At 34.9% G+C, this 21712-nt stretch overlaps 1 protein-coding gene across 1 annotated transcript; it reads left to right on the top strand.

The window, feature by feature from the left end:
• Positions 1 to 743: 743 nt before the first annotated feature.
• Positions 744 to 21154, top strand: LOC144843576 (transmembrane protein 255B-like). Its single transcript, XM_078700415.1, has 7 exons — positions 744 to 831; positions 8729 to 8794; positions 10181 to 10320; positions 12608 to 12760; positions 13069 to 13217; positions 18431 to 18584; positions 20037 to 21154. The coding sequence occupies exons 2-7, from the start codon at positions 8749 to 8751 to the stop codon at positions 20355 to 20357; spliced, it is 963 nt and encodes a 320-aa protein (XP_078556541.1). The 5' UTR covers positions 744 to 831; positions 8729 to 8748; the 3' UTR covers positions 20358 to 21154.
• The last annotated feature ends 558 nt before the right edge of the window (positions 21155 to 21712 follow it).

Raw genomic sequence — 21712 nt, 5'->3', positions numbered from 1 at the left:
GAAAAAGAATACACTTAATTAAAAGAAAAAAAGTTACAACGCATGCAAAATACAACATTATCAACAATGTATATACTGATAATCTTATCTAAGTTTGTTTTATTAAATACACTGACTGTCTGAAGGTAGAAAGGAATTGCTAAAGCGAGTTGTTTTAATACACATCATTCTTAGTCAAGCAACGGTATTTTGTTTTTTATTTATATTTTTGAAAGTTTGGAGACAGTGACTAATATTGAGCGGGCGCCTCCCTTAAAAAGTATATAAATCTAATCCGCATGATCATCAACCACACTCCAGGAGGTTCGATGAATCCAGGATGACACAGGGCGGATAAATTAATAATTTCGAATTATCAGTATTTCGAATAAATAATTCGAAATTTCGTCTTTTAAATTCGAAATTTCGACATTTTAATTCGAAATTTCAAATTATTAATTCGAAATTTAGATTTTTTATTCGAATTATTTGAAAAACCAATAAAACGTCGAAATTTCAAATTCATAATTTGTTAATTCAAAATAAGTATTAATTCGAAATTTTGAATACATAAGTAATTCTAAATTTCGAATTACTAATTCGTTTTTTCAAATTTCTGAAATTAAAAAAATTGTGGGCTTTCGTATTCGTAATGCGGTGTAGAGGAAACCTCCCATTTGACACAAAATGGCTTCTAAACTTTCAATGTCGTTAATTAAACGTACGTCAAAAAGAAAAACAAACTCGGAGAGAACCACTGTCATGTCACACGTCTCTTTGTACCACCAGTGACAGTCAGTGGGTGTAGGCGTATTAGTGCCTAAATAACGTATTTTTTCTAGCTGTAAATATGTAAGTAATATAATTCTTAAAATACACTTGATATTTCTGTCCTTTCTGATACGTTTTCATTAAAAATGACCCGTTTATTTAGCCTCAACTACCCCTAGTATAGCCTCATTGTTGGGCCAGGCCTAGCTAGGCTAGCTGGCCCTACCTAGCTAGAGACTAGGCCTAGTCTAGCTAGTAGTAGGCCTAAGCCTAGCTTGGCCCTCTCTATTAGTATTATTAGATATTAGTAGGCCTAGAATGAATATGCCTAGCCTTAGACTAGAGTCGGCCCTAAAAAAACCGTCTTGGCCAAAGAAAGTCAAGTTGGCCCCACGTTAAGTTGGCCCCACGTCAAGTCGGCCCCACGTCAAGTCTCAAGTCGGTCCCACACCAATTCGGTCCCACGTCAAGTCAGTCCCACGTCAAGAAGTAGGACCCAAGTTATGTTGGCCCCGCGTCAACTCGGCCAAAAACTAATCAATAAACTCGGCCTCTAATAAAGTATGGAATGCAAAAAATGCCAATAGCAGACGTTCCAACCTAAATGAATTAAAAATCGGGTGAGTATACCGCCACCAATTAATTTAAGAAAGTATTGCTCATATTTACTCATGGTGAATAAATAATGTACTATGAGAAACTATAAGAAATATCATAAATGTATTCAGTGTATCAATAAAAATAGGAAAATCAAATATGTAACTTTTTTTTTAAATCATTATTTTGATATCACACAAACTCAATTTCATAACTAGATTCGTCACTATGACGTATTATAGGAACTTATATGCATTGATTTAAATAAAGATAATTGATTTTCAAAAGATATATTGACTGATTGATTCCTCTGCATATAATGTCAAACCACATTTGTTACATAATAAAGAAATAAGTTATTTTTTATCTAGATTTCATTATAAATCATGTGTAATATAATCTATACACTAAGAAATAAAATTGAACAAACAATACGGATAATAAAAAAAATCTTATTTCGTTTCCCAAGGTGACACTCGATCTCGGTACCTTGAATGCCATAGACACAAACACAGACCACCGAGCCATACACAACTGACTAAAAGTTGTAGAAAGATTCCTCTGTGTATTTACTATGCAGTAACCACTTTGGTGCAGATAGATTATTACATACCGCAATGAATTATAATTATTTACCCATGATGGCCTCTTAAAAAATTTTAAAAAATGATGCACTGTCAAACTATATACTTTAACTTTAATATAATTATGAACATTTTAAAGAAGAAAGTTAATGTTAAGTTTGTTATTTTGGCCTAAGAAAATGTCATAATTTGTTTGATTGTCGAAATTAATTTTTTTTAATTTAACATGCAATTAATGATGACTTAATCAACTTTTGATCAACTTTTGTTCTCTTAATTTCATAATAAATCATACATGTGATAAACTTTAAGAAAATGAAATGCAAAATAGTTGTTCCCGAGCATTCTGACGATCTATTAATTTTAAAATTTAGCATATTTTCACCATTTTTGTTAACTTACACGTACGTATTATAATTACGCTGGCCCTCGTCTCAACTAGCCACGTTAGCTATTGAGATTTCTATTATACGTCGCATGGCATTTATGCAAATCAACCCAGGTGAGCATACATCATAATCATTATCTCAGTTACGCATACTGCCGTTTGATTTTTCACAAAGTTATGTAATATATTTATATAATGGGTGTGGCTTAAGTAATGGCATCATTATATTGTTCACATTATATTTTATATAGTTCCATGGTTTTGTACATGTCATAAGCCTTAATTTAATACCAAACATTACTTACTTTAAGCCTTGTTACACCTAGCAGTGCATAGGCCATCAACTACGCGTCTCCATCTCACACGGTTCTGGGCAATTCCTTCCACCTCTGTCCAGTTATAGCCAGCATCCTTCACCTCCTTATCCAGTTCCCTCCTCCATGTGTTCCTTGGGCGTCCTCTTTTTCGTTTTCCTTGGGGATTCCATGTTAGGGCATGCCTAGTTATGTTGTGTTTTGGTTTCCTTATAGTGTGTGACCAATCCATTTCCATTTCCTTCTGCTAATTTCAAATTCCACTGGCTCTTGTCCAGTCCTAACCCATAGATCCTCATTTCTTATTTTTTCTGGCCACCATATTCTGAGAATCCTTCTCAGACATTTATTGATGAACACTTGGATTTTCCTTATTATTTGATTAGTAGTTCTCCATGTTTCTGATCCATTTAACAGTACTGATTTGACATTTGAGTTAAATATTTGCCTTCCATACTTTTGTTAGTATATTGAAAGCCACCTGTGCCTTCCCAATCCTTCCTTTTACATCTTCCTCTGTCCCTCCTCTGATGTTGACTTTGCTACCAAGGTAAGTAAAAGTTTCCACTGGTTCTGCTTCTCCTTTCCTTAGCTGGATTGCCTGATTATTTCTTGTGTTGACCATCATTACTTTAGTTTTCGCTATGTTTACATTTAAGCCAAGCATACTTGATGTTTCTTCAAGAAGTCTGGTTTTGGTTTGCATTTGCTGATGTGTTTGTGACAACAGAACAATGTCGTCAGCATAGTCCAGGTCTTCTAATTGTTCCCATAAAGTCCATTGAATCCCATTTCTTTTTCCTTGTGTTGTTTCTTTCATTATCCAGTCTATTGCAAGATTGAACAGGAACGGAGACATCAATCCTCCTTGTCTTACACCTGTTTTGATTTCAAATTCTCTGGTAAGACTTCCCTCATGTAAAACTTGACATGTGACTCCTGTATATGATTTGCTGATTATTTGTATGAACTTTTCTGGTATGCCATAGTGCCTCATTATCTTCCACAAAGTTGGTCTGTCTAAACTGTCAAAAGCTTTTTCGTAGTCAATGAAATTCATCCAAAGTGGTGTGTTCCATTCTATTGTTTGTTCCAATATTATTCTGAGTGTGGCAATATGGTCAGTGCATGATTTCTCTTTCCTAAATCCTGCTTGGTTGTCTCTTAAGGTCCTATCGACTCCCGCTATCATTCTGTCTAGTAGGATTCGGTTAAACACTTTTCCTGCTACTGAGAGCATGGTTATCCCTCTATAGTTTTTGCATTCACTTAGATCGCCTTTCTTTGGTAATTTTACAATGTATCCTTTCTTCCAGTCCTTTGGTATTTCCTCCATTTCCCATATCATGTTGATTATTTCCATCATCATCTGTGATGATGTGTCCAGGTCGGCCTTAAGTGCTTCGGGTGGTATTTCGTCTGGTCCTGGTGACTTTCCGGTCTTCAAATGTTTTATAGCTTTCTTGATCTCTTCTCTTCTTGGTTTATTACAGTTGATCTGAAGAATGTTTTCAGCTGGTGGAATGTCTACCGTCTCATTTGGTGATGGTCGGTTCAATAGTCCTTCAAAATACTCTGCCCATCTATGTGCTTGGTCTTCTTTGGCTTGTAAAACATTTCCTTGTCTGTCCTTCACTGGTCTTTGTAGTTGTTTGGTTTTATTTGCAAGTTTCTTTGTGATTGAATAAAGTTCTTTCATGTCATTTCTTAAAGCTGCCTCTTCTGCCTGTGTGGCTAGTTCTTCTATTTGTTTCTTCTTATCTTTCTTTACACTTTTCTTCACCTTTTGTGCACTATAGTATACTCCCTCTGAGCATTTCTACGTCTTTCCCTTGTCCGGCTATTGTTTACAATATCCTTCTTTTCCCTTCTTTCTTCGATCAATTTCATTGTTTCATTTGTCATCCATGGTTTGTGTAATGTTTTCTTTCTTCCCAATACTGCTTCACAGCTACCTCTCCATATCTCTTTACTGTTCTCCCATTGTGTTTCAATGTCCGGTCCTCCACCTTCTACCATCTGATCTTGAAGTACTTTGTATCTGTTGCTCATCTCCAACTGAAAAGAAGCTGTTATTTCCTTCTGTTTAAGGAGTTCCACATTGTACTTTATTCTGTTGCTTGAGTTTTTATTCTTGTGTTTCATCAGTTTTAGTTGCAGTTTTCCAATTAACAAATGATGATCTGAAGCTGCGTCCGCACCTCTCCTTACCCTTACATCCAGCAGTGTGTGCCTAAACTGTCTGGTAATTCCGATGTGATCTATCTGATTTTGTGTGGTATGGTACCAAATACCAAACATGCCATATTATTATTAATCTGATTTCTTAAATTTTCCCACAAAGTTATGTAATATATAATGGGTGTGTGGCTTTGATGATGTCAGTATATTGTGAAATTATGGTAGTGGTATAAGCTATAAGCTGTCATAAGCTTTAATTTGATACCAAACTTGCCATCTATATATTAGTCTGGGAGCCCAGAAGGTTTTAATTAGCAATTTGAGTACAAAAGGTTTGAGGTATGGAGTATGTAGATATGGTCTATGGGACCCAGAAATGGCAATTGTTAAGTAAGGTCCTGTTCAATTTTAAGGGGGAACCACCTAAATTACCCCTAAAATTGGATTTAATTAGCATTTCGAGTACATGGACAAAACCAATTCTAAAATGTTCTCTGACCTATCAGGAATCAATATCCATAATTCTTAAGTGACCATTCCTGTGCTAAATTTACTTAAGAACGCCTTTAATTAGCGCTAATTAGACATTTATTTAGCATTTTGAGTACATCAACAAAATTCACATCACATATACTTATGAACATACTGATTAAGGATTCTTCATTCTTAAATTTAAAATCCGGGGTCAAAGCCACTTAAGAATGGGTCAAAGGTCGACCAAACCAATTTTAAAATGTTCTCTTACTTATCAGGAATAAAAATCTGTAATTCTTTAATGACCATTCCTGTGCTAAATTAAAGGGGGATTCTGGGTTTAAAATTGCTTTTAAATATCGTTTATTTATTAAATAACAAATATTATAACAATATAGACATGTCAGAATGAAGAAGTAATAACTAGAAATTTAAAAAATTAAATTTCATATACATTTTAGGGTAAATTCATGGAAAGTCTGTTTTTCAGCAGCTTAGGGAAGCTCATTAATATTCATGAGATATTCACAAAATCACGTCATCAGTGGATTCCAAACTCGCGACGTCATATACATGTACGTTGTGTTTGTCAACTAATTTACATCTCTCTCACCACCCGATCATTGTGAAATACATTTTTTGTAGATTTTCTAAGCTAGGCCTAAAGTGTAATAATAAGAGTAGCATATATTTATTTGACATTTAATGAATACAAAATTTACTACAGATCATGAAGTCATAAATTATACTATTTTTATACCCCTACTAAGTACAGATCTTATCGATAAAACTTTAGACTGAGATATCTCTGAAAGTAGACATGGTATCAAGATTTTTTTTTTCAGCGTCTTATGTCTGCTTTCCCTTGCATGTGCCACATATTCAACTATGTCATGAAAGCCACATTCATCTTTAATTAAAATTTAAACACCTGCACTGTTTCATGTTTCACAACTGTGAAAACATGCACTACCCCATAATTTATTATTACTTATCGTATTGAAGTTGACTTGCTTCACATTCGTCGTCTCTTTTTTCCCCTTTTCTCTACAGGACTTACAGTGTCTGTATCTATCTACTTCATTTGATTCGTTTATGGTGTCATCTTTGCTTGATTTTGTTTCGTTTTCTTTCTGCTGTTCTTCGGCATTTGTAGAGCATGAAGCGTCTTGACGCTGGTCTGTACTGTATCCCTTCTTGTGACGTTGCTGATGTTTGAGCACTTTTCATTTGTGTTCCTTTCTGTACTTGCAACTTGTTCTGTATCTTCTTTGGCACTGTCTGTGCTATCATTGTCAATAACGTCGCTGTCCCCAATGTTCCATCCTGGGTTTTCATTCTTGTCATCAACTAGGTTTGTCCACATTTTTTAAATAAACCTTTCTCCAGAAGTCGGTCGAAATAGTGTTTTTGCCTCATCTTTGCTTTCATCATTGCTATGATCCATTGTAGCTATCCTTTATCTGGAATTTCGGCTTCCTTGCAATATCTAGCAATGTGGCCCACATCTACTGTATGGCATACAAAGGGTGTTTTATTTGGACATGTGTTGATTTTGTGTTGTCTCATTGCATTGAAAACATTTCTCTTCATCAACCTGGTTTATGTGGAACATTCTAACTTTAAAGCCATTAACCATTGTAGAGCGTGGTAAACTTCCTTTGAAGTCGATCACGGCTCGGTCTCCATTTACAAATCTAGACAGTTTCCCGTTGATACGGAATTACATATTGTATGTTTCCAATTAATTTGCATCCCAAGCACTTTAGGGCGACTCCTATTTCGTCATTGTGTACAGATAATAGAGAGGTTTCGCAATCTTACGAATACGATAACGAAAACAGATACGTCACGCATACGTATTCGTTTTCGTAAGCCAGTAAAAATCTGTTTCGCATGGCAACGAAATATTGAGAGCGCCGTCTAAAATATGACTGCGGTAAATTTGAGCGAAGCGCGGGTACGTGTTGCTTGGTGCTTGGCTGCCTAGGCCTAGCGTAACATCAAAGCGAGTGAGGACTTTAAAAACTGCTATTTATCAAAATTGACCTAGCATTTTAGTAAATTACTTTAGTAAATTACTTTCAATAAATCTATAATTATATTATAATCATGAATCGTTCCTGATTCAAATGCAAAATGTGCAAATAGATCAAAAACTATACTCGTTTTGTAGTTACGAATATGACTGGTGATATTCGTCAACACGAATACGCTTTACGAATATGAAATGGGGATCAGCTCAAAAGTTTCACAAATGTGTGACGTATCCGTTTTCGTTATCGTATTCGTAAGGTTGCGAAACCTCCCTATTGGGAGGTCTTTCACCAGCACTCGTACACCCTTATTGATAGGTTATTTATAGGTATGGATTTATGTTGTGAATCGTTATATTTCTACCATTGATGTTAAATCTAGCGTTTATAATTTTGACATGATCACTGTGATTATTTACATAAATTCTCCAGAGATTTTTTATCTTTTGTATACCTACAAGATTTTCTCCGCTAATAACTTCACATAAAGCGAATTATATAGTTTCTTCGTTTAAAAAAATCATCAAATCTATCACGAGCATTGCTGTAAAAAATTGTGTTCAGTTTTTGGTTGTTACGTCATCCACATTGTGACCGCTTTCAGTGGCAATTACAATTAGGTCATCGTCTTGTTTTAGCTTGGATTTGTTTGGCCCGTTGCCAAGGGTCTCAATCGCTGTCCTTCTCGCCATTGGTGTGCTTTTAGCGGGCTTAGATATGATGCTTAAAACAAATTTCTCTGTAGCATCAGGAAATTGTTAAATCTCAGAAAATCTAATTTAGTTATACCTTTGTCAAATAATCAAAATAATTGTATCCACTTACAATCGAAATGAATTGCTAGATCGTCACAAAAAAAATGAATTTAAAGGAGTGGAAAATAACTATATCGTAGTTAAGTTGATACGCCCCCAATAGCCTAATAGTTATTGTTAGTTATTGGCCTTTTGTCATAAAACGTACTTCCAGGGATTCAAAATAAAAGCCCATAGACAGTTCACTAACAAAAATGAATTACTCAATGTCTTAACGGTTGAGTGAATGTGGGCTGTCCTATTGTTACCTAAAAAAAACCAAAAAAACTGCATGGGTACATCTTTTCTGGATGGTACTGTATATTAGATATAACATAGGACTGACATGTGCTACTACAAGTTGGATTTAAATTACAGTCTAAGTACTCAATATTTTCATTTTGAGCCCCCCTAAAAATAAATCCTTGAAGTGACAAATATTCCATTATTGTTATATACAGTAATACTTAATAGTGTAATTGATAATTATGAGATGAGTGGTTAACATTAAAATAGCATTAAAATGTAAGTTTTTACAGAGTAGCACAACATCTATTGATTTGACATCTGACATCCTGTGAATAACATTAAAATGTTTTATGTTTTATAGATGAGATTGAAACAGTTGAAATGCAACAAACAACAGTTCCTGTGAGGATTGAGCAGCGTACTCCAGGTACAGTGTGTGTATTTATTAACAGTTTATTGTGCATTGACACCTCTGAAGCATTATCCTTGATATCAGAATTAATAACAAGTTAATGTTCATAATGTTCACATAGTGAAGACATACAGTACTATTTTCTTTTTTTGTAAAATAAATCAGCTAATTAATTTTGAAATTTTAATTTAACAAAAATAACAGCTGTGCATTGATTTTATGATACTAAGTGTAGAAAAGGGGTATTGAACTATAAGACATGTGTATTATAATTTTTTTTACCAATTGTTTCAATAGATAAAACCTATATTAGGCCTACACCTACCTGACGATCAATTACTATTAGCGGTCCACAACCGCACCAACAAGCTGTACAGCATATTCTCCATACGCGGCTTAGCGCTACACTATTTTGACCAAGAAAAGACTACATATAGTAGTATTTAAAATTTATTTGTTTGTAAACTTCAAACATGTATTAATTAAACCAATATTTACTATCAAATTACATACAATTATTTGTTAAAATTTCCTAGTATTTACGTAATCTTATACACTATTCATTAAAATGGCCTCAATGTCTTACTGAGGAGGTTGTCGCTCCTCCTTATTGTTAAAGTACTCTATTTGCACTTGTTTGTATAGCGCTCTCTTTTGTCGGTAGCTACAGGCCGGTTTGAGTGTTTGAAGTTCTTTAGTTAATAAAGTCTCAGTTAAGACCATGATATTGCAGTAGGCTTAATCGGTAGGCTTAACTGAGACTTTCTTGAGGTCTTAGGTCTTAAATTAAAGTCAGGCTTAAGTCTAAGCCTAGGTCTTGATATTGCAATCTGCGCCCCTGGTGTGTATAGATGAAAAATGATTTGATTGGAATGTTGGGGTTGTGGGTATTACGACATTAGGGAGTATAACGCCCCTACACCAGAATATGAGCAGTATTCATAGTTTATTAGTTTAAGATTATATTTTTGTTGTCAGTACATCAGTAGGCCATGGACTTTGTGGATTGTTTGTGTGTCATGTGCATGTGTCTCAGTACATCAGTAGGCCATGGACTTTGTGGATTGTTTGTGTGTCATGTGCATGTGTCTCAGTACATCAGTAGGCCATGGACTTTGTGGATTGTTTGTGTGTCATGTGCATGTGTCTCAGTACATCAGTAGGCCATGGACTTTGTGGATTGTTTGTGTGTCATGTGCATGTGTCTCAGTACATCAGTAGGCCATGGACTTTGTGGATTGTTTGTGTGTCATGTGCATGTGTCACATGGAAGTCAGATCAAAATTGACCACTATTAATTGTACCATTTTTGTTCATTCCATTTTTTTTTATCAACTTTTTTTTTTGGCTAGAATGTAACTTAAATTAGTTTTAAGTTTCTTTTTGTTGTTTTTTGTACAGAATATGGACGACGAAAGAAGTGTGCTATATGGATGAGTGTACTTCTTCTTATTTCGTCATCATTAGAATTTGCCATTGGCATGTATTTGTACTTTATGGTCATTAACTATTATGTAGGAGCATTCTGGTCATCAATTGGTGTAAGTATAATAGTTCAAATCATGCTAACATGATATTATTTGACACTGTTGTGTGCTAGCACTAACATTTAATTTTGTTTAGTCATTTGGCAAAAGTCAAAATATTTTGTTTTAGTCAATTTAGTTTATGGCAAAAATGGCCAAAGTCCAATTTATTTATTTAGCCAAATGAATCGGTCTTTATCCGAAATTAAAAAATCTCTGCTCTGTTGGCTCCTGTAACACGAAAAGCGTGTGTAGGCACATGCGTCGAGAATATTGTCGAGAAACTCCTAACAAATAAACATTCGGATCGTTGTTGAACATACATACTAGACCACAGCACAGAGTACCACGTCTACCTCGCCATTATGGCCAATATATAAAAAGTGTTCACCACTTTCTGTCACTGGGGAAACTACCATCCCGATATAAATACACAGCCCTTTAGTCCACAGTGCATGTGTGTGTTTAGCTAAATCGCTGTTAGATAGACTCTACCATTTCCAAAATGTTGTTTTGTTTACTCTACTCACACAATGCACGTACTAGGAAAGTTTATTAAGAAGGGTAAAATGTGAAACACAGCGTCTAAAATGCATAACAATAATGCAAAGTGGAGTTGTGGCTTGGTGGTTATGATGCTTGGCTACCACTCCAAGGGTCCTGGTTTAAGTCCCGTCACATGTCAGGATTTTTTCGAAGGACAAAATTACAACTCCACTCCCAAAGACTTGTAATAAGACTTTGTTTATGTAGAGCATCTTGTGTATCTCTCTGAGGGTCCCTAATGATCAGCAATTGCTGGATGGATCACCCTCATTAAATATGGTAAAAAAAAAATAATAATAACGCATACCTATTTGATTTCGCTGAGACGTCATTCATTGAAGATACTATATGTCGCTCTCTCTGTGTGTAGTCTACCACCTCTGCTACCTCCATCATATTGAAATAACAAAGAGACGCCTGGTACAATGAGGCAAGATGGCGAAAAATGGAGCTTGAATTAAACAACATGATAACAAACAAAATAATGTGGACATTTTTGTTGGATAAAATGATGATTTCATTATTTATTTTATCATATGTCGTCGCCAAAATGGTAAGCCGTTTTATTTTTCACCAATCTGGAAACGTTTTCGCCCATGGCGACTTGGCAATCGACCTGTGCGAGCCCAGCCATTAATTGCTTTAATAGATATTAAACAAATTTTTATTTCATACATATTCTAGATAAAAACCAACAATTTATGTGTAGGTTTCATAGATTATGAAAAAGCATTTGACTCGGTAGAACATGCTGAGTGCCGAAAAACTGGAGTGAATGAAGGCATGTTCAGACATTTATACAGACGCTACCACAACAATTCACCTCAACAAAGATATATCCCAATCCATCCACATAAATAGAGGTTTCAGACAAGGAGACACAATCTCACCCAAAATCTTCACCACTGCCCTAGAAGAAAATATATTGAAGAATCTGAATCTGGATGAAAATGGAATCAACATCGACGGAGAAAAGTTAACTGACCTGAGATTTGCAGGTGATATTGCTCTAACAACCACATCAGTCGAGGACATGAAACCTCAGTTAAATGATCCAAACAGAGAGTAAGAAGATTGGCTTGAAAATACATAAAGGAAAAACAAAATATATGACAAATTTTCACACAGATGCATCCATAGAGATTGAAAATTAAAAGATTGAACAAGTTGATAATTACAGGTATCTGTTGGGCCAGACATTAACAATGGTTGACAACACAAGAGATGTAGTTCTTATCAGAGAAAAGGCTCCCTGGAACTGCTTCGGCAGATATAGAGACATCTTATGTGACAAGAAAACCCCAATAGTGCACAAAAGGTGGATTTTCAACCAGTGTATGCTTATACAATGACCTATGGATGTGAACCCTGGACTACAACTAAGTTTATAGAACAAAATCTCATCACTGCACAAAGAGCGATGGAAAGACAAATGTTTAAGGTCACATTACAAGAAAAAATTAAAACACTGTTATAAGAAAATTCACCAAAGTCAAAGATATAAGGAACAAAGTGAAAGAAGACAAATTGCAATGGGAGGTCATATAGAAAGAAGAAAAGGGGAAGACAAAAACGCAGATGGAGGGACGACGACATATCCTACACAGGTATAACTTGGGCTAGGACAGCACAGGACAGAAAGGAATGGCAGAAGCTTGAGGAGGGCACATCCGACAGGGGATGATGAAGCTGAGGTAAGGTAAGACATTATTTGTCATTTCATTTTAACAATACTTTGCTATGTTTAAAATTTCAGGCAATATTAGGTGTTTGCATTGGCTTAGTAGGTGTTTACTACAAGAAAGAAGGACACAGCTTCATGCAATGGGGTGTGCGATTCATTGTGCTCAGCATATTGATGTGTATTTGTGGTGCTATCATCGATGGAGTTGCAGCGGCAGCAGCTGATGTTAGTATTTACTTGTTTTCATTATGTTTGCAGTGGTGGTGCCAAGTGGAGTACTTTTCGTCGGGGAATATAATGTAAAACCTATACTGTACTAAACATTACATTACTAAACAAAACATGGTTTGATCAGCCAGTCACACATATAATTTGTTTTGAAACATGTAATGTGTGTGGATATCAGTGTTTGGTGTTGTTTATGTTTAGAATTATAGATGATGGTGATGACAATGATATATATAAAATATTTCTTGCTCACAAAATCTGTTTGTAGAATTCAAATTACAGTAATTGCTTTTTTTCCAATACAGGATGTGGATGTAGACCAATGCAGTTATTCAGCAAATAAGACCCGTGTGGAATGTACAGTAGGGACAACAATATGCACTGCAGAGGTACCGGCTGACACATGCTACTGTTGTTATTTACTGGATAATGATTGTACATTTTCATCTAAAGGGTTAGTGGAAATTATTTAATATAAAAATAGTTTATTGTGTATGTCTAGGAGGAAGGAAATGCCTGGAGTAGTGTTAACAAGATGCACATGTATTGAGTTCAATGTGTTTGCCGTATTTATTTGTTATTGTTCAGGATGGTTTTAGGGGACATTTATTCTAGGGGTGCGTTTATTTTGTTGGTTGTAAAATGATAACATATATTCTTTTTAAACAACCCTTGATATGAAAAACTACAACACAATTAATATCAAGAAGTGATAAAACATAGTACAAATTGTAGATCATCATCATCATCAGATAACTTTTAATTTCTACTGAATGTGAATGTAGCAGGGCGTTCATTTAAAGAGAAAAAAATAATTAGCCAACTTGTTTTCATCCAATTTGTATCGCCAGACAAGTATCAACATGTTTGATTTGCATTGTTTTTGTCATGTGTGAGAATGAAATTCGCTCGACCACCAATGTTTCATGTATTTTTTTGCGCTCCCAGTCGGTAATTACGCAATCGTAGTATTATTTTGTGATATTTTAACATGGATATTAATTGATTAAAATCAATTTTTCTAGAGAAACTCTTGTACGACGAAATGAAACGAAACATTTTTATCAATATTTAATATCAACAATCGCTAGGCTCTGGGCCTAGCCCAGGCCTACTCGGGCGTAGCTGTAGGGGTAGAATCGTCGAACCAAGGTGGGTTATTATTTTGGCATTGTTCTCTTTTGATAGCTGGTAAGAATGGTGTATATTTAACACCCTTCCATCGGAGGCATAGCAAAACAAAGCCTCTTCTAGAATCGCGATCCAAAAACAATACCTTTTCATGGTAGCGCATGGCAACGAGTGGTAACGCGATAAAAAAATAATACCTTTTCGTGGGAGCACATGGGATCACTATCAAAAGACAATACTTAGTGGGTTTGCGATCATAAAACAATGCCTCACGCGTAGGCTATGAAAGGTTACGCGTGTGAACGAAGCAGTAATTAATGACTGTACTGTATTCCAATGATGTTTATGTATTGTTTATTTGAGGGGGCGTTTATTCAAAGCATGGCATTTATTTGATTAAATACGTTAGTTGAATTTGTATTGTGTTTCTTCAAAATACCAGACTAAACATTTTGGCAAATTTAAGCCTAATACAGGTCAAATTAGCAATTGAAGTGACGGTACCTACAGTATCTCTTGTATGTTAACAACGGTGAAAACTCATTTAGTAGATTTTGCGATGCACCTGTGACGTCACAACAATTTACGGCGACGGCTGTACTGCGAGCGCATTTCGCGATATCCTTAATCTTGCGATTGTTCTGAGATCATATGTACATCCCTAATACGTTTTAAAAATATGGTCCTCGGTCAAGTTGTCCTTTAAGGTCACCAAGAGGTATGGCCTCAAACCCTAAGATGGTTGATTCCAGTCTATGATGCAAGATCGTAAAAAATTAACAGTTTCACTGGGATGTCGATAAATAAAACATGATTGTTGACTTGGACGCTCCTTTGGTGATTTCGATGTAGTCACGATCGTCATCAGCAGAAAGAACGTTGAAGTTTACCGTGTTCAAAATGTACATCGCTACACTTCCACCATAACGGTTACAGTCTCTCCGAACAATGCGGTAGTTTGGTTTGTTGAGTTCCTCATCATGATTTGAATAATCAAGTTTAGTGTTGGAGATGGTGAGTGTGTGCAATGGATTTGAACTGAGAAGAACACTACCTGATCAAGTTTGCCATACAAACTATTAATAGACTAATGTTAATATGTGCGATTTTGAGATTAGGCTCCTTTGCAAATTTAGGAAGAAATCAGGTGACTAGGTTTTCCTCGGCATCCCTTTCCTTCACATGCATGGATCACATAGCCATGTAACATTTGATTGTTTTTAAAAAACGTGAAAGTTAAGTCACTCATGTCTGCGCACTGAGGCAGCACTTGATCGCTCAATCCCTCGATGTCGAACGTCCTCTGATCTGTATTGTTTTTCATAATATTTTTCTTGTTCCTTTTTATTACAGATTGTGTTAAGGCTATTCTTTTAAACGGCACATACTCTCTTTATGTAACTTTGGTAACAAAGATTCCAACTGTCCTGCTTTCGGCAGGATTTTCCCGCTTTTTTATGTTGTGTACCGTTGTCATGCCCTACCCATGAAATGTCCTGCTTTTTTAAAAAGAAATGAATAACAAAATAAAAAGTTCATACTGACAAACTGAACTTTATATTAACTAAACATTTCCAAAATAAATAATTAGATGATCACCCATAATTGAGGGTATCATAAATTTAATTGGTAACGCTTTATACTTATAGACTTTTGGGAAATCAGTTCATTTCTAAAATTTAGAACATAAACCAACATTCGCTATTAATTTTATATATCTCATTATTATGTTTGTATCCTACAGTGCTTTTAGGAATTTCAATTTCAAAGAAAATTTATATTTAGGCCTATATAAGAATTTTTCAATATATTTCTGATAATATCGCACAAAAGTCAATATGGGCACATTATCACAAAAGACTCCTGTGTAGTTCATTAGACTATAACGTAAATCCTTTTATTTTCAAACCATTTTGGTCAGGTAATCCACTTTACCATAGTTGAGCAAATAATGGTGAGAGAATATAATATCATGAGTAGATTAACTGCTCTATTTAATGAGGAGAATGATCATGGTGGTGATCATAATCATTTTGCCACACAACCTAGTTAATTATTGAAACAGGAAACACAACGCTATTATGTGTTGTAATATTTTAGCCAAAGTAGGTTTTATGATTGCGATCATTCACATGACCTCAATTACCAAAAAATAATCGGAGTATATCATTCTATAATGATATGGTAGGCCTATAAAGTAATATTGTTCTTTTCCTAACCCATAACGACTATTAGTCCATGTAGAGATGTTTGAAATTGTATGCGCTGAATGTCGATAAAAACGGTTAAAATTCTGAAATATGTCTTTGGATCATCTGTGCGCATAATTCCCTACCCCCAGTGGAGTTCTGCCACTGACCCTTGCATTCAAATATACTGTAAAGATGAAATTACTTGACCGACGTTATGCAAATTTTTTGACCTGATGACGTCATCAAAATTAAAACTCATGCGAAAGATAATTTATTAAAGGTAAGCGAGATTAACTAGTACAAATGAGAAACAAATCCTATGATTGGCCATATGATGAGGTAACAACAAATGAATTCGGAATACCCCCCTGGCGGATTTTACCGGGTTGAGAAGCGTTCGATCGGGCTGGGTAACAAGTAAAAAAAATAAAATAAAATACAAAGAAGGGATAGAAGAAAGAAAAAGAAAGAAAATATAAGATAAGAATAAAATATACGATATATGATATGGCTTCAAATGAGTCACACTAAGTACAGTATGATATTCAAGTAAGATGATATGAAATACACAAAATCCTGACTGACAACTCGTGGGAAGACGCACTGCTTATCAGTACATTAACATTCGGTCAGTTGACTGTGGTTTTTGGCGTCTTTTATCTAAGCCGCCATGCATTTGCCGAATTGCCTACCTGTAAGGGCATTACAGCATTTCATTCACTCCCGGACAGGCATTCACTTTCTTTTCGCATAGAATAAAATTACTAGTACATGTAACACCTAATGTTTATAGACTACTGTATAGTTTATTAGTTTATTATTTAGTTCAAACACACGAGTATATGGCTAATCTTAATATACATTACGTTAATATGTCGTATTTGTTTGTGTTTTTTTTATATACGTTGAAGAGACAGGTTTACCAAGCGCAGTTCCGGTCCATAGAACACACGCGGGCATCTCGTACACAATTGTGACGCTGTGCTGTGCGTGTGAGGCCACCTTCTAAAAATACACTCCTACTAATAATCGTATGTAACGCGCTAGCGATCAGCAAAACGAACATACTTTCGTGGCTGGCTGTCGCTCCAATACTCAATCTTTCAGTCTTCTAATCGGAAAAATTACTACCTTTGCCAGGCGCGGATCCAATGTTAGATTGGGTTTTCACGTGTTCAAATGTTATGTCACCAGTGACCTGTGTTTTTAACGGTGGAAAATGTACGATCATTTTGCTGATTGCTGTGCAATAAATGGGAGTGGCCAACTACTACTAGTTGGAGGCGCCATCTATCAGGAATTTTATGTGCGAGAGTACCATTTCCGACGATCTAGGGGTGTCATTTACCGAAATTCGCTTCGCCACAGCCCCCACCATGGGGGGCTGTGGCTCAAGTACTTGGTGTCTGGAAGGATCAGCCCCTGTTTGCACCCCCCTGACAAGACCCCCTTGTTACGCGGCTGTTTGGAAATAATATAATTATAATGAGCCTTCCAAGATAAATGAGAATCAATTATGATACCAAGATCATTAATTTCACTAACTCGTTCAAGAATATCGTTATTAATTATATAATCAAAAAGAACAGAATTTTGAGATCGGGTAATAGAAATAATTTTACATTTAGAAGTATTAAAATTCAAATCCCATTTTTTAGACCAGGTGCTCAAAGTATCAATGTCAATCTGAAGTGAATGGCAATCCTGGACACTGTGAATTTCTCTGTAACATTTGGCATCATCAGCATAAAGAGCAATATTTGTGTCACAACTTAAATTATCAGGCATATCATTAATGTATAGGATAAACATTAATGGCCCCAGGTTTTGGTTTTTTGAATTTAAGATAAATAATAGGAAATCATAAAGTTGCACGCAGGTTAAGCTGCACAACTCCAATGTCAAAAAGTCTCACTACTCACTCACTACTTCACATAAATATATATGTTGACCAAGTTACAAAATGTCCTGTTTACACGCGGATAAACAAATATCAAATAGTGATAATATACAGTAAAGTAAAAATTGATATAAAAATCCTTGGTAAACTTTTAGACCAGGGAAGTCAATGAATTATACTACAATTAGAAATATGTTATAATACAATATTGTGGAAGAAAATAAATGCCCCGGGGCATTTCTTTATGTTCTATGGGTAGCATTTATTCAAGAAACCTAAGTAGTGAGTTCAAATCTAGTAGTTGTTTTGGTTATTACTAGATCCATCGAGATTTAAAAAAATTACTTTATTTGACTTTTACGGTATCTTGAGTTACTGTACATACCATCCCCCTATACTACAACAATTTGGCTAAACACTGTTTCTTTTTGTATTATAATATAGTCCAAAGGATGTTCCTACTCACATAGAAGGGGTGAGTTCATGTGACGGATTTGTTGTGTATATGTGGTTGCTATGGATATCAGTAGGATTATGTTCACTAAATACTCTACTAGGATTAATTACTGCAGCCCAAATCAGTGGATTTAATAAAACAGTAAGTATTCATTTTTTATTCTGCTAGATGGTACGCGAACGTACCATTTAGATCGTGCCCACAGATAGTTCTCGAATACACAGTAATTTCAGCGTAAAAAAAATGGCGATTTCAAATGTACAGTACGTACCCCAATGGCTATATAAAACCTGTATCCAAGTCATTTGAGGCAAAAACAAAGTCTGTACATACATTTTAGTTGCATTATATGCCAATATTAAGAAATAGGGTTGAGGGTCAAATGTCATACTTTCAATAATTTTTTCGTAAAATGTTTTATTAGAGCGAATATAAATATGTACATTCTGAAGGCTTTGAAAAAACTCTCTAGCAGTAATGGTTTTCAAGATATGGGAAGACTGTAATTTCACCCCCTTATTTGCATATTTCATGTAATTTGTACTAATAATTAGCATAATTTTGAGGCGCGTGACAAAGGCATGATTTTGAGATTTACTTAACAATAGAAACTGTATCTGAGTCATTTGAGGGCAGAACAAAGTATCTACAGACATTTTAATTTCATTATATATGCAATATTGAGAAATGAGGTCGAAGGGTCAAATGTTGTACTTCCAGTCATTTTTTTGTAAAATATTTTATTGGAGCAAATAGAAATATGTATATTCTGAAAACTAGCATTTGTAGTTTTCAAGATATAGGACAACTGTCATTTTACACCCATATTTGCTTATTTTATTTAACTTGTACTACTAATTTGCAAACTTTCGAGGTGTGTGACAATGGTGTGATTTTTGGAATTACAAAGTGGTCCTATGCTGGCTATTAGGAACCTATATCTGGGTCATTTGAAGGAAAAATAAAGTCTCTACAGACATTTTAGTCACATTGTGTATGCAAACATTGAGAAATGGGGTTGAGGGTCAAATGTTGCACTTCCGGTCATTTGTTTGTAAAATGTTTCATTAGAGCAAATATAAATATATACATTCTGAATAAATCAGTGTTACAAATTAACTCCCTCGGACTAGTAGTTTTTTAGATATGGTAACTGTAATTTCACCCTAATTTGCATATTTAAGCTAATTTGCATATCATCGGGATGGGTGACAGAGGTGTGATCCTCAAATTTTGATCTCCTCATCATATGTGACCATTTAAAAAAGGAAAGTCTTAGTTTGCAATTTGTTTTACTCAAAATGATAGATTGCCTAGCCTATTATAATCCACACTCACAGTAATAAAGCTAACTCAATTTAATTAGTAAACTGGGTTACATCAGGTGGTTAAAATCAGTACTGAAAGTATGAACCAACTTTATATACCATCGAGTAAACATTCTAGAAGTAATGCACGATTTACTGAATATTTCCCTTGTGTAAATTTATATAGATTAACAGTTACCCCCTAGAATTACCAACAGAACATGTTACCTTTTCCCGATTTTAGTGGCGAAGACGCTTAAACAATACAACACCTATAATATTTCAGGTACGAAGTCAACCTGCATTGTATGTGACATCAGCAGTGCCTCCTCAAACTAATGTCTATATTACACCACCACCACAGCAGGCATTAGCATATCAAGGCCAGCCACAACCATATCAAGGTCAGCCACAACTATATCAAGGCCAGCCACAACCATATCAAGGCCAAGCTCAGCAGTACCCACAAGCAACTTACCCAATGCAAGCTGGTGCATCACCTTATCAAGGCAAACAACAAGAACCTCCTCCGCCTTACAATTATGATTATACAAGTACAGAGGCAAGCCAAGAACCTGTTGTGCCATCAGCACCCCCGGCTCTTTAATTAAAATATGAATTCAAAAGAAAATAGTGGTAGTATTAATAACAAATCAGTCCAGTTATTAGTTAGGCTTATGTAATTTAACCTAAAGCATTTATAGAATACAGGGGCTGATCCAGGATTTAGATATAAGGGGGCTGTGGCAAAGCGAATTTAGGTATTGTGACACCCCTAGATGGTAAAAAAAATGGTACTCTCGCACATAAAATTCATGATAAGTGGCACCTCCCATTATTCTTATCCCTCGTCTAAATCCACGCCAGGAATAGAACTGAAAAAGTACTGTGTTATAATATCCTTTTAACATCACCTAGCAACCTCCGAGAGTTTAAAAAATTGGGGAATCATATGTTTAGTATAAACTCTGGAATTTGTGAAAGGGATATTGCATGTAATATAGTAATACTAACTTTTTATAAGGTATATGCATCGGGTGAGAATAATTGGATTATTTTTAATTATTGATAGTGGACACAGCAATCATTACACCAAAAAGTGATTAGCAAATAAATTAAGATACTGTATATTTTAAATGTAGTTAAATTGTGCAAAAGCAAACACTTTTTGTTGTGAATGTGATTAGGATTATGACTTAACATGGACATTGCTATTCCAGTACATTACATAATGAAGTTTTATACTGTATACACATGAAAACCTTTACCGAAAACCTGTATTTAATTTTATTTTTCGGACTATTCTAGATTTGTCCATAATTTGTATTATGTTTAATGTTTTAATGATATACAAATATAATATTTGGATGCTGGTTTACTATTATTGGATTTTATTTACATACTGTACAATAGACAGCAATATTAAGATGGTACACTTTATAATAAGTAATAATGGTTGTTGCAATTTTAGACTTCTAAAAACTACATATCATGCTATGATGCTACTTTTTGTATTATATGTATACTTAAGTAGAAAATGATTTTTATATCAACATATTCTTCTGAACAATATGTATTAAAAAGCATGTTTTGTAAATGATCATATTGATTACCAGAGCATGGCACTATGTACATTAACTTAAAACTTTTTTATTTACATACCTGTGCTTACATTAGGTGGCCAGATTTGCTTATGAAAGTATATAAATCTTTTGTATAATAAAAGTTAGACTGAATGTATATTTGTAATGTATTTTTTGTAAAAGTAAGCAAAGCAAAAGTACAGCATTTTTAAATGATGTTGGTTAGGTGTAGATACAGTAAAAGAATATAACCATACTGGTGTACAAACCTTTTCCTTTCAAAACTTAAATTACCTCCTCAATGTAGTTTTTCCTTTTATTTGTTTTTTGAATTAATAAATGATCACTGATTCAACAATAAGACACATACTTTAAAGCA

The sequence above is a fragment of the Antedon bifida genome, chromosome 5, assembly GCF_963402885.1.
Source record: "Antedon bifida chromosome 5, ecAntBifi1.1, whole genome shotgun sequence".
Classification (NCBI taxonomy): Eukaryota; Metazoa; Echinodermata; class Crinoidea; order Comatulida; family Antedonidae; genus Antedon; species Antedon bifida.
This window is presented reverse-complemented; position numbering and strand designations above follow the sequence as displayed.

Excerpts from the sequence above, each read along its gene's own strand:
- LOC144843576 (XM_078700415.1), top strand. The coding sequence starts at position 8,749 with ATGCAACAAACAACAGTTCCTGTGAGGATTGAGCAGCGTACTCCAG. Across the intron at positions 8,795-10,180 it reads GATTGAGCAGCGTACTCCAG|AATATGGACGACGAAAGAAG; the intron begins GTACAGTGTGTG and ends TTTTTTGTACAG. Across the intron at positions 18,585-20,036 it reads TCAGTGGATTTAATAAAACA|GTACGAAGTCAACCTGCATT; the intron begins GTAAGTATTCAT and ends ATAATATTTCAG.